The following is a 14277-nucleotide window of genomic DNA, read 5'->3' as shown; positions in this document are numbered from 1 at the left end:
GATGTGGCAAACCCTGGCAGACTACAACATTCATAGTGAAAAAAAAAAACTTTATTTGGTGCCCTGCCTTTGCGGTTGCTGAGATACGTACATGGCCTGCTATTGAGCAACCAGTTTTTACTTGGCTGCACTCTTAAGTTCCAGTAATGGTGTGCTACCAGTTAACCTATCATTCTTGTACCAGTATCGCTCCATTCTTGTTCCCTTCCAGCAGTGGTGTGTTATCACTTATCAGTAAAAAGGTATGTATATCATTTAGTAGTAGGTTAATGTGTTGAGTAGTTCTTTTTACCTATCAATAGACAAAAAAAATGGTTTAAGAGTGCATCGGTATGGACATCACTTGATTAAGAAATACAGTCTGCAGCAGCAATGGACTCGTTTCTTTCCTTCCCACATACTGCAGTCAGGCAAAAGCCGAACACTCTGACGTGATTGCAAGTTCTTTAGGTAGAAGATTGTTATTGCATCTTTTGTACCATATCAAGGTGATGCATCACAGCCAAGTCAGAATTGAGTTTGAAAATCAGAGGTGGAACCCAAGTCTTTTCAATAATTCTTGTAACATTTTTTTTGGCAAAACCTTATCAGAGGGCTAGGAGCTCCCATCTTTGCATTAAGAAGAAGAGAAAACGTACATCGACCAGTTAGTCTGGGGGAAAGCAGAGCATTGACCACACACACACACATGGCAGCATGCCTTGTTAAACCAGGTCTAGGACGCCATCAGACAAGCCAAACGATTACCGGAGTCCCCGATGACCGCCATCTCCTCGCCCTGCAGTTCATCGCCAAAACAGCATATCCGCCATCAATAAATATTACCTCAGTGACTGAATGCATATTGCACCGCGGTGACCACGCCCAGGGCAGGTTGATTGAATGCCCCCCATCACGTACGATTTGCCGAGACAGTACCACATTCAATCTGACTGTTAAACATCAACAATTCACAAAGCAACTCCATCGTGACTAGCAATGAACAATGATACGGTATACCAAGGTAGTGACCTGGACGCTCCGTTTAGGGACCAGGGACCAGCTCCCATACAGACCCAGCAGGTTCAGGGACACAAACAGCCCAGGGGAAGGGAAACCTGACTCAAGAGTCAAGACTAAACAGAACACCAGCGCATGCATGCAGCAGAACCAAAATGGCGGCTAGGTCCTGGCGGATCAGCCCACCCAGAAGCTACGCCCGACCGACAGCCGAATGTAGCACTCGAGACGAAACCAACTGGTGGTCTCTGCAAGAAGACGGTCGACCTGCGAGTTACATCAGGAGGCTGTCAGAGAAGCTTGGCTTCTAAAACTCAAACAAGCAATAGTGCGCCACATATCTTCGCACGGATAAAGCGCGCTGAGGCGCAAATCTCCTTAAGCTCACAAAAAGGGAAATGGCTGTTCCCTGCGCAATTTCGTTTATCTTTTCTGAAGCTGTTCCCCTCATAGGAACTCTGTCCCAATAACTTGCCAGGAGAACAATTCTGTTCTTCAGACGAAACCGAAGCCCTCAAAGCATTTTCACAGGAGTATCTTAGCCGTGTATAACACTCCCATCAAGGTTAAAGCTCGATAAATATCTTAGCCGTGTATAGGGGTGATGTAGCAAACAGCAGATATAATCATCCTGCTCAGTAAGGCACTAAGGTCCTTGGTTCAGACCACTCTCCCAACTCCAGACCCCCCAAGGATGTAGCTGGACACTTTTTTTAGAAAAGGAGGTGGACCCCCGACACTTTATTAATTATTCTCATAAGACCTTTCAAGGTCATACAACAGTAAGACTAAAGCCACCGTTTAGGCAACATCTATCGCTACTCCTATTCAGTTGATGAAAGGATGCTGATAGTCTGGGCCTAATACCAAACAGACCTCGCACCCAAACTTAACATCTAAGACCTGAGGTCCCAACCAGGACGCCTGCCGGGTATGGGGCACCCACCAGTCCGGCGCATTCCTCAACCAGGACGCCTGCCGGGTATGAAGCCGCCGTAGCCACCTGCCACCAATCCATCTTCAGTGCTGTACTGCTGGATCTACCTTGCCCGGTCTAGCTGCCGTCGACGCCACCACCACGTCAAACAACGCCACCATCCTGCCCTCGTCCATCATCACACGTCCACCAGCGAGACCCTGCTGCTCCATGCCGCTGAGCTCGCCGTTGTCGACGTTCCAGATGCCACGCCGCTACTCCTCTTGTCCCCTCCATCCAGCACTTGCTCCAAAACGATGCCCCCAGGAGGGAGAACGACATCAAAATGCCGTCATCGTCCGATCCGGTAGACCCAGATCTAGGGTATCCCCCGGAACCTCCCGATCAGGTTGACGTGACCTGCAACGACGATGCCTCGAGAAGGGAACGACGTCCGAGACGCCGCCATCGCCCACCATGACCACAGTCAGGCGCGATTTTCACCGGAAGCCAGGCCGTCCCGATCTCGCGGCTAGCTGGAACCGAGCGGAGCCTCGCCATGAAGACGTATGCTGTCGTCGGTAATCCGGCGGAGATCCGTCATCTCCTCACCAGTCCCTCCACGCGTCGCCGATCTGACTCCAGATCAGGGCGCCAGATCCCTCGATCTGCCGCGCTCTGGTCCGCAGCTAGCACCTTCGCTACGCACAGGAGCACCGCCCAAGTTCCGGGGCCGCCGCCCCGGCATCCGGTCACCGTGAGCACTGGCAGTCGCCCCCAACCGCAGCTGCTAGCCTCCAGCGGCGATGACGGCCACCCCGGCACGCGAGGCAAGGCACCAGGACCACCCCACTCCTAGCCACGCACCGCCGGCGTAAACGCATCAGCCGCCGCCGCTCAAGATCTGCCGAGACGCGCGCGAGAGAAGACAGCCCCGCCGCCGCCGACGCTGTGCGGGCTTTGCCCGGCGGCGCCTGTGGCGACGGCGAGGTGAGGGAGGAGGCAGGAGCGAGCCGGCCGCGGCGGCGTGCGAGATCCGCCCGAGCCGCTCCTGGGAGAGCGACGCGGGGGTTGGGACTGTGCTTAGCTGAAAGGCTTTATAATCCCTCACGTGCACCACCTTGTAGCGAGTCAATTGCAAGAAACCACCACATTTGTGGCTAGGTTTGCAGGAAACTACCAAGTCGTTAATCTGTTGCAAAAAACACCGTAAAATCTCTTAACCCGTTGCAAAAAGCACTGAACAGCCGTTTAGCCTCGTTTGATCTCTTTTCCGACAGGTGGGCCGCAAAAACGCTGACGTGGCGTGCGGACAGGCAAACGGCGCCGTTAGGAAGAAAACGGTCAAGACGCCGCGCCGGTCGATCCTGTCGGTGCTCGCCAGACAGATGCCCCGCGCCCTCTCTCTCTCTCTCTCTCTCGCCCCTCTCCTCTGCCTCCTCTCTCTGGCTCTGGTCGCCGTCGGTGAGAAGCCAGCTGGCCGCCGTCCGCCATGGTTTCGTGGAGCGACGACAGCGAGGAATCGGGCTACGAGTACTCTTCAGGCGGCTCCCCTATCAAGGTCAGTGATTTGTACTCGTAGCTAGGGTTCTTTGAGCAAGGGTTTCGGTTTGGGGATTTTGTTTTTCCTGCTCGATTTGAACCCGTGAGATGGATTTTGTGCGTTTCTTTTGTTGATGTAGATCCCGGCTACAATCGAGGACCCGAACTACTCTGGTGTTGATGATGAGGTGATGGTGATGTGTGAGCATGGCCAGCTGGCGAAGAGGCATGTTTGCTTCGAAGGGATTAGCACTGGGAGGAGGTTCATTGCCTGTGGACTTGATGTGAGTGCTAGCAAAAATCTGTAGTTTGCTCATTTTGTGAAGAAACTATAAATTGTTCATATGCACTGTTCATTGTTCATGTTCACTGTTCATTGTTCATGTTCACTGTTCACCTAGTAGTTTAGTTAAAGGTACTGTCATGTACCATACCATAGTGACTGAGTGAAGTAAATGAATTGTTCATACATATAAATGAACAACACCACAGTGATATAAATGAAGTAAATGAATTAAATTGTGCTATTAAAAATTAAGTACAAAGATATAAAATTAAGGTATCCATAGTGACTGAGTGAGGTAAATTGTGCTGTTAAAAAGTATGATAGTGCATTGTTCATAGATATAAATGAAGTAAATGAATTGAACTGAATTGTATTGTGCTGTTAAAAATTAAGGTATAAATGAAGTAAATTCAGTGTAGTATGCTGTTAAAAATTCAGATATAAATTCAAAATTGAGCTGAATGTGCATGTGCAGTATACTATAGTTGTTTTGAATTGGACTGAATAGAAGTGAAGTGAAAAAGGAAGTAAATGCATTTGTACTTGTTGTTTTGCAGGAAGCAAGCAGTTGTGGTGTTGTTCATTGGGTAGATGAGGAGTGGCCAGAGCATCTGCAGAATGCTCTTCACAAACTATGGCTTTTGTATGAGGATTGCCAGCGTGCTAATAGGATGGCATGTCTGGAACATTCATCACTTGTCCACAATCTCATATCACAGAAGAACAAGCTACAGGAGACTTATGAGAAGCTTGTTGAGGATGTGAACAACCTACTTGATACCCAGGACAATATTCCCAAGGAAAATGAAGTCCAACAAGGTGAACATGAGGAGATCACTCCTCCTTTGGTCAACAATATTTCAGCTTTGAAGGAACAGCTGGGTGCAATGGATGCTGATAACAAAGAACTGAAGCAAAAGGTTGACCAGTTGAAGAGCATTCAGGTTGCCCAAGGTAATGTGATTAGGAATCTGAAGTTTGCTCATTTGAAGGAGAAGGAAAAGTTGAGCACTGAGAGGAGGAATTTGGAGTTTCACATTGCTGATCTTGTCAAAGCTAGTGACAAGAACAAGAGAAAGCTGAAGGACATCAAGGATATTTGCGATGAAGAGTGATTTGTAATCTGACCATGTGGGTCATTATCTTAAGTTTCAAGCATTGAACTATGGCTTGTAATGTGTGAACTAGTGGCAGTTTGCAGTATTTGAAGTAGGGTGTAGCCTTGAACTATGTCTTGTAAGCTTTGAACTATGGTGTCATGATGTTAACTATGTTGTTAACTAGAGTTGTTAAGTATGATGTTAACTATGGTGTCATGATGTTAATTATGTTAGTGACTAGAGTTGTTAAGTATGATGTTAACTATGTTAGTGACTAGAGTTGTTAAGTATGATGTTAACTATGTCATTGATGTTAACTATGGCACCAGTAAATGATGGAATGATGATATGTTGGATACTGTCGACGGCGAGGCACCCTAGATGATCAAATTAGGTTATCTTGGATGCCGTCGACGCCGAGGCACCCTAGATGATCAAATTAGGTTATCATGGATTCCGTCGACGCCGAGGCACCCTAGATGATCATATTAGGTTATCGTGGATGCCGTCGACGCCGAGGCACCCTAGATGATCAAATTGGGTTATCGTGGATGCCGTCGACGCCGAGGCACCCTAGATGATCATATTAGGTTATCTTGGATGCCGTCGACGCCGAGGCACCCTAGATGATCATATTAGGTTATCTTGGATGCCGTCGACGCCGAGGCACCCTAGATGATCAAATTAGGTTATCTTGGATGCCGTCGACGCCGAGGCACCCTAGATGATCATATTAGGTTATCGTGGATGCCGTCGACGCCGAGGCACCCTAGATGATCAAATTAGGTTATCGTGGATGCCGTCGACGCCGAGGCACCCTAGATGATCAAATTAGGTTATCGTGGATGCCGTCGACGCCGAGGCACCCTAGATGATCATATTAGGTTATCGTGGATGCCGTCGACGCCGAGGCACCCTAGATGATCAAATTAGGTTATCGTGGATGCCGTCGACGCCGAGGCACCCTAGATGACCATATTAGGTTATCTTGGATGCCGTCGACGCCGAGGCACCCTAGATGATCAAATTAGGTCATCACACTTATTAGCAAACAATAAGAAAATTAGGAGCCACAACTAACCAGAAAGTACTCAACCAAAATAAAGATGTTTTGAACATCATCAGCTCACCACAGACCAACAAGTCCACTAGGTACCTTACATGAAAGTACTCATGACAACCAGAATAAAGATGTTTAGAACATGTTTAGAACATGAAAGTACTCATGACAATTCTAGGCTCAAAGATATATAATTCCCTGGGGCAATTCTAGGCTCAAGGAACTCTGTCCTGAATCACTTGCAGGTGAACAAGTCTGTTCATTAGAGGAATCCCAAACCCCCAAAGCATTTGCACACGAGTATCATCCACTCAATCCCCTGAAAGTCAAAGCTAGAAGCATATACTTAGCCGTGTATATTTTATCTTATCTTGTTATAAGAGCGAGCTCCCTGGCAAAAGATTCATCCTGCCTAGTAAGGCAAATCTCCCATAAAATGCTCATCAGTTCAGACCATTTCCCTAACTCCAGATCCCCTTGTCTACATACCTCCATCAAATTAGATAAGCACGCCATACGTATGCTTAATTATGTAATCTGTCTGGACTATTTACTGTGGAAACAACCCTCTTTTTATATTGTTGAAAACAGTCCTTGTAATTAAACACAGGCTTCATCAAGACCTGAGGTAGATAAATCTCATGCCTGGTAGGCCTAGTATTTCGTATGGACTCTGTACCACCATATCCCTCATTTAATTTTAGCCACATAATAAGGATCCAATTTTTCAAATAACTTGATGTGGACCATTACAGTAGCATGAAAGAAGCCTCCAATTATTAGATATACAAGATGTTTTGGGTTTTCCCGGACATCATATTTGTCTATCTGGATTCTGATTTCAATAGCTAAGTAATAAATATGTAGCTGAATAATAATTGTATGCAGCGATATAGCTTGATCATCCATCATTCTCGTTTCTTTATTATAATTTATAAATCCAAACATGGAAGAAAAACAATCTCTTTCTATGGAGCTGTCAATTCTGAGGTACCATTCAGGTCATTCGTAAATCAGTCATGAAAGCTACTGAATTGTTTTGTCAATTCTGGCATGCCCATTGACCAGAGTGTGGGTCTTCGTATTGTTTTCTTTCTTGGAAATCCTCTTATATTGTCCATTTTATCGATTACACCCTCTTTCCTTACTTTCTTCTCCTTATTTCAGATGTAAGGACGTTGCCTTTCTTACTTTTTGTAAAAGAAACTGCTATCATATTACTATTATAATATAATTATAACATTTTATTCCTTTCTACATTAAATAGAACATGATTTTGTACAAAAAAATTGCAGGCACACGTATTTTACCATGTTCTAGTACCAGAATATTAAAAATGTGGAAGTACCTAAACTGTAACGGGTGTAGACATGCCATCCTTTTTTTAGAAGGCCATGTTACTTCTGTCAAGGTGTGAATTCTCAGGTAAGAAAAAGCAAACATAATTTATAAACATGATGTATAACAAGATAATGTTTCAGAGAACATAAAATTGATGTGCTGAAATCAGAGTGTCAGCAAGATTAAAACAGAAATTATTCATGTAAAGAAAAATAATTAGTTATTTATCCAATTTTGGGGAAAGTGAGGTAGTTGTCTGTCAAACTCCACTCCATATCTTCCCTTTCCCCACCAAACATCATCACCTGGTCCCTGAGTCACTTCACCAACCAAGGGCATAGCTACCAGATATGTATCATCTGTCCTGTAGATTTTCGACCTTGCTTTCACCGGCAATTTGCAACTTCAGCTATCTTATCAGGTAAACATAACCTTATGGTTTCTCCAATCCCTTTTTTGATTACTTCTCTCTTTTTGTGCACTCCTTGAGATTTGTTAGCTAAATAATGGTTGCTAAACTTCATCACTATTACGGGGAGGTATTATGGAGCATGGTAGGATAACTAACTTGAACGGCAAGAGGTATGACGGCACCTTCATGTCAGACACGCTTCTGGGATTATATCAGTTTTCTTTACAGCATCCAGCAGGGATTAGATCAGTTTATTCCATGCTTAGTTGGAATGAGTGCAAGAGGACCTCCTTATGTAAAGCTAATACCTAAAGCTACCAACTAATAATATATATTCCTGATTTTTGGGGATATCTATCTAGCCATGTACAACACATACATAACAGTAGGACACAAAGTAGAAACCATTTTGAATGGAAGCTTGACATTTATGGCAACCATAATATGCCGTTTTAGTACTCCCTTTGTTCCATAATGTAGTGCATATAGATTTTTTTGAAAAGTCAAACCTCACAAACTTTGACCAAGTTTGTCGAGAAAACATTTACATCTGGAATGTCAAGTATATATCATTATCATAATATGTAGTTTCATATTTTATATATTTGGTATTGTAGATATAAATAGTTTTATCTATAAATTGGATCAAAGTTTGACTTTTCAAAAAAACTATATGCACTACATTATGGAACGGAGGAGTACATAATATGGCTTTGGCTGGGAAAAGATCTGCTACTCCCATGTCCCAGCAGCATGTAGTCCTGATTCGTTTTCAAATTATTAGCTTTCTACTGCTAGCTCTTGTAGGATTTGTAAATTTGTAGTTGATGGCTAGACATAATGTTCTTCCTAACTGTCCTAGTACCTTCGAACGCTATAATGGAATACTTTTTTATTGACTACTATATGGGTGTCCTCACACAGTTTGCAACTAATTCTTTTTGTCCTTCTTTTCTGCAAGTTCAGGTGTGGTCCTGTTGTGCAACTGCCACGCCAATAAGCAAGGATAATACACAGATCAACTTTGTTTGCTAATTCTAAAAATCAATGCAACAATGCCTCAGTCCAATATTCTTGCTTGATACAATTTCTCTTGGAATAATATATCAACGAAGAGAAACTCTCAGACATTTGATCTACAATGGCTTACCCGGTTCAGCTATTTGCCCACTTATGCTTCACACTGATAGCTCTCTTGTTGTTTCCCGTGCTGTCCGAAGGCTCTGACCAGTTCCTCATGAGATGTGGTGCCACGAGCAGTGCCAGTGATTCCGATGGTCGAACATGGGAAGGGGATGCTAACTTTGGGCTAGCACTTCCTGGTCTTTCAGCCAAGGCGTCATACCTAGACCCCTCACTTCCATCCCGAGTACCTTACATGACTGCACGCATCTTCACTTCAAATTCCACATATAGTCTTGGGGTTGACCCTGGCCGCATGTTCCTTCGGCTCTACTTCTATCCAACTGCTTATGGCGAACATTCTGCCGTAGATGCCTTGTTTAGTGTCACTGCAGGGACCTATAGCCTTCTAAATGACTTCAATCCTTCCCAGACTGCTCAGGCCATGGGTCATAGTTACCTCATCCGTGAATACTCCTTGAATGTTACTTCATCTCAACTTAGTGTCACATTTTCCCCATCACCACGCCACACTGGGTCTTACGCGTATGTGAATGGCATTGAAATTGTGCACACTCCTGACATTTTCACGATACCAGTGCCAAGATTCGCGAATGGTGGGAACCCAGATCTATTCCCGATTTCCTCTAGCATAGGCCTTGAAACAATGTACCGTCTTAATGTTGGGGGCGTGACTATCTCTGGGAAACATGATTCGGGCTTTTACCGTTCATGGGAAGAGGACTCCCTCTATATTTATGGATCTGATGGCATGAATTTTTTCAAAGACAACAACATCACAATCAGTTACCCGCTTAGCATGCCGGATTACATAGCACCAATCGATATCTATGAGACAGCAAGATCTATGGGGTGGAATGCACGTAACAACATGAGGTACAATCTTACATGGATTTTGCCTGTCGATGCAGGGTTCTATTACCTTTTGAGGTTCCATTTCTGTGAGATCCAGTATCCAATGACCAAGATAGGCCAGAGGCAATTCGTCATATACATCAACAACCAGACAGCAGTGGAGCAGATGGATGTCATTGATTGGAGCGGAGGAATTGGTATACCAGTTTACACCAACTACGTCATTGTCACAGTTGGTCATGGTCAGACAGATCTCTGGGTAGCACTCCACCCTGATCTCAGTGTCGGTACAGAATATTATGATGCAATTCTGAATGGTCTGGAGGTCTTCAAACTACAAGATAACAGCAATAATAATCTTGCTGGTGTCAACCCTACGCCCAAGCAAAATCGTGATGGGTCAGAATCTCATGGTCAAGATAAAACAAATGCTAGAATCCCAGCGATCATTGGAGGTGGAGCTGCTTCTGGTGTCTTGGCTTTGTTCATTTCCAGTTTCTGCATTTATGTTATGTACAGGCGGAAGAAAACTAACTACACTCATGGCAAGACCAATGGGAATCCTCCCAACGGAGATGGAGAATTGCTATTGGCCACCTCGCACTCGAAGGATTTGAAGCTCTGCCACAACTTCTCGTTCAAGCAAATCCAGGAAGCCACCAATAACTTCGATGAGGCCTTCCTCCTAGGCAAAGGTGGGTTTGGGAATGTATACCATGGTCAGATAGCTGGTATGAAGAAGGTGGCAATCAAGCGTGGTAACCCGCTGTCCCAGCAGGGCATTCAGGAATTCCGGAATGAAATCGAAATGTTGACCAATCTCCGGCATCGCCACCTTGTGTCACTGATTGGTTACTGCGATGAGGAGTCCGAGATGATCTTGTTGTATGATTACATGGCCAATGGGACACTTCAGGAGCACCTTTACAACACTAACAAACCACCATTACCATGGGAGCACCGTCTTGTGATATGCATTGGAGCTGCACTGGGGCTGCACTACCTGCACACCGGTGCAAAGAGGGCCATCATCCACCGTGATGTGAAGAGTACTAACATTCTGTTGGATGACAAGTGGGTGGCAAAGGTTTCCGACTTTGGGTTGTCTAAGGCTAGTGCAGACGTGGACAATACCCATGTGAGCACGGTTGTGAAAGGCACCTTCGGATATCTAGATCCTGAGTACTTCCGGCGGCAGAGACTCACCAACAAATCAGATGTGTACTCCTTTGGGGTTGTTTTGTTTGAGGTTCTGTGTGCACGTCCAGTAATAGATCCTGACCTTCCCGAGGAGCAAGTGGGCTTGCGTGAGTGGGCGCTGTCTTGCCAGAGAAAAGGTGTGCTCACTGAGATCATCGACCCCTATCTTATGGGCAAGATCACCCCCCAGTGCTTCAGAAAATTTGCAGAGACTGCAGAGCAATGTGTTGCTGAACGTAGCATTGATAGGCCATCTATGGGTGATGTTCTGTGGAGCCTCTAGATCGCACTACAGCTGCAGGAGGACTGCAATATCTCTGAGGAGCCACCATTGTTGAACATGTCATCACTCATGGCCCCCAGGGTGCGACCATCTTCAGGTTCAGTGATGAGCCTCTCAGGAGTGAAAGCTGTATTCTCAGAGCTCATGCATCCAGATGGCCGATAAGACAAAACGCATGTACGTTCAGGACTTTCAGTTATCATCTGCTGATTTTGTGAAGCTGGTAGATTCAGATTTACAGGTGGTTTTGCTCCTTATGTATAGCAAGTGTGTTGTTGGACGATGTCATAAATCTGTCTGGGTATTGTACATTCTGATTATCTTCTGAACTGATGATACCATAAGTTGTTGAATTGATACATGTGCTACCATTATGTACTATGATGAGGGCCCAATCTTGCTGCCTGGAACATCCAAGTGCAGAGCAAAAGTAAATTGAATGCTGGTATCCTCTTAGGAGCCTAGCTAGTAACTATGCATTAGTACGAGCGTACCTTTACTCAGCACTTGAATGTGACTGCCCTTGTTTGCCGGTCGATCCCTGAGCTCACTTGTTTTCCTCCACTTTTGCTGCTGTGTGCTATCAGTGCAACACTTGTGCATGTCAGTTCAGCCCAGGTCAAGTGTCAACTACATGTAGATGTCATTGCTGTGCTTGCCATGTGTACATATCCACGTACGTACTGGTCAACAACTGAATGTCAATTGTCATTTGTAGTCCCAACTCAGGCTTGAGGTGGTGGCAAGATCAGATATCGTGTGCTTACCACTAAAGAGTCAACGATTGTCCAATTAGGTGCATACTACATGCTCTGTTGCCCAGGGAGAAGAATGCCTGCAAGTTGTTAAATTCTCTAACGCATGATTGAACCATGGTTGAATATAAATAAATATTGAGCGGAGGTGAAGACTCTTGCCTGTTGGGAACCATCCTAAAGAAACAAATGACAGAAGGTGGAGAACCTAGGATATCCTCTTAAGTTTTTGATCCTCAAGTGCATTCTTCCCCCTCCCTGAAGAACAGCGCATGCATGTACATCTGTTAGAAATAAGCATAAACGGAGGGAAAATGCATCAGCAAAAAGAATTCTTGGTACATACCATTAGATATAAGCATTTCATACGAAGAGCAGGTCCCAATATTCAGTAATTTGCATCTGCAGAGTAACTCTGTATTTATAAATTCATCTGGCACATGTCAAAATGATGGCCTGCAGAGGATATTTCGAGGCGATAAACCATGGCAATGTCACTCCTATCGACTCACAATGCTGCACTGATTAATCCTGATTCTCTTTCTGAGTTGCTTCTCTGGGCTGTTCAGTACTCTTGTACCTGAACATACAAACCTATAACTTGTTTTCGTCTCCCCTGCTATAATGAAAATGCAGAGCTCCTGCTATTGCCCGTAAAGAAAGGCAACTGTCTGATCCAAATCTAGAACTACCCTGGCTGCAGATTCAGCAGGTGCCTAACTGGAAACACCCTTCACAGTAAACCGAACAGAAGATGCAACAAGACAGGAAAAGAAAAGGTTATCAACACTCTCATTAAGGTCAAAACAAGGGAAAAGACCATTCCCTGGGCCATTTCTTTTCTGAAGTTGTTCTCTGTAGGAACTCTGCTCTGAATCACTTGTCAGGCAAACAACTCTGTTCTTGAGAGGAATCCCAAGCCCCCAAAGCATTTGCTTACGAGTATCAGCCGCTCCATCCCCTGCAAGTCAAAGCATGATACAAATATTTAGCCGTGTACACCTTGTTATAAGTGAACTCCCAAACAACAGACAGAATCATCATGCTCAGTAAGGTAAACCTCCTATAAAATGTTCATCAGTTCAGACCATTCTCCTAACAACTCCAGATCACCCAAGGGAGTAGCTGGACGCTTCTTGTCTACGTACCACCATCAAGCTACATAAGCACGCCATACATATGCTTAGTTATGTAACCAAACAACGGAATCATCCTGCACAGTAAGGCAAATCTCCCAAGAAATGCTCATCAGTTCAGACCATTCTCCCAACTCCAGTCCCCACAAGGATCTGGCTGGACAGCTAAAAAAAATGGATGTAGTTGGACGCTTTCTTATCGACATACCTCCATCGAGCTAGATAAGAACAGTGTGCGTATGCTTACTGACATGACCTGTTTGGGCTATTTACTTTGAAAGCAACCCCTTTTCTTACTGGTTGTAAACAATCCTTGTAATTAAACACAGGCTTCATCGAGATTTGAGATAGATAAACCTCATGCATGGCAGGCCTGATATTTTCCATGGACTCCGAGCAACAAAATCCCTCATTTAATTCTAGCCACAAAATAAATATCCTGTTGTTCAACTAACTTGATGTGGACCATTACAGTAGCATGAAAGGAAACTCCAATTAGTAAGTAATGTAAGATTTTCGTTTTGTGGGGACATTATATTTGTCTATCTCGATTCTGATTCAATAGCTAAGTACTAAATATCTGGCTATAATTTACTAGTCAAGGTCATCCATCATATTCACTTCTTTGCTAGAAATTGCAAATTGAAATATGAAAAAGAAAAAGCAGTCACTTTCTACGGAGGTGTCAATTCTGGAGATGCCATTCAGGGCAATTTGTAGGTCAGTCATGAAAGTTATTGATTTGTTCTGTCTGGCATGCCATTGACGAGAGTGCGGGTCTTTGTATTGTTTGTTTCCTTTAAAATCCTCTCACATTTCCCATTCTCTCGATACACACTCTTTCGTTAGTTTCCTGTCTCTATTTCAGCTTTAAGGGTGTTGCCTTTCTCATTTAAAAAAAAAAACTCCAATCATATTCCAATGGTTATCAGGTCAGTTAAGGATATTTCGTATTATAAGTATAATATTTATTTTTCTTTGTACGTCGAATAGAACATTATTTTGTGCAAAAGAACGCATGCACACGTATTTTCCAATGGGCCAAGTATTTTCAAACAGTAGAAGTACCTAAACTGTAATGGGTGTAGTGTAACATCCCAAATTTTCAATTTGGTATGTTATACATAGATCATCATTGCATATCATGTTTTATTGCATTTTGACAAATCCTCGATAAATCCTAAGCAACTCAAGGACCCTCGGAGAGAGTTGGGGATTTTCTCAAATTTTCATATTTGATTTTCATTAA

At 44.2% G+C, this 14277-nt stretch overlaps 2 protein-coding genes across 2 annotated transcripts; both read left to right on the top strand.

Annotated features, from left to right (window-relative positions):
• Positions 1-4414: 4414 nt before the first annotated feature.
• LOC120962078 (uncharacterized) lies at positions 4415-4858 on the top strand. Its single transcript, XM_073495776.1, has one exon. It carries the CDS (start codon positions 4415-4417, stop codon positions 4856-4858), a length of 444 nt encoding a protein of 147 aa, XP_073351877.1.
• Positions 4859-7547: 2689 nt separating this feature from the next.
• Positions 7548-11572, top strand: LOC109763148 (receptor-like protein kinase FERONIA). The gene is made up of 2 exons (XM_020322004.4): positions 7548-7665; positions 8623-11572. Exon 2 carries the CDS (start codon positions 8798-8800, stop codon positions 11135-11137), a length of 2340 nt encoding a protein of 779 aa, XP_020177593.1. The 5' UTR covers positions 7548-7665; positions 8623-8797; the 3' UTR covers positions 11138-11572.
• The last annotated feature ends 2705 nt before the right edge of the window (positions 11573-14277 follow it).

The sequence above is a fragment of the Aegilops tauschii genome, chromosome 3 (assembly GCF_002575655.3).
Source record: "Aegilops tauschii subsp. strangulata cultivar AL8/78 chromosome 3, Aet v6.0, whole genome shotgun sequence".
In the NCBI taxonomy this organism is placed as follows: Eukaryota; Viridiplantae; Streptophyta; class Magnoliopsida; order Poales; family Poaceae; genus Aegilops; species Aegilops tauschii.
Note: the sequence above shows the minus strand (reverse complement) of the source record. Positions and strands in the feature narration are given on the sequence as shown.

Bases quoted from the DNA above. Each gene is read 5' to 3' on its own strand.
- LOC120962078 (XM_073495776.1), top strand. From the start codon at position 4,415: ATGGCATGTCTGGAACATTCATCACTTGTCCACAATCTCATATCACAG.
- LOC109763148 (XM_020322004.4), top strand. From the start codon at position 8,798: ATGGCTTACCCGGTTCAGCTATTTGCCCACTTATGCTTCACACTGATA.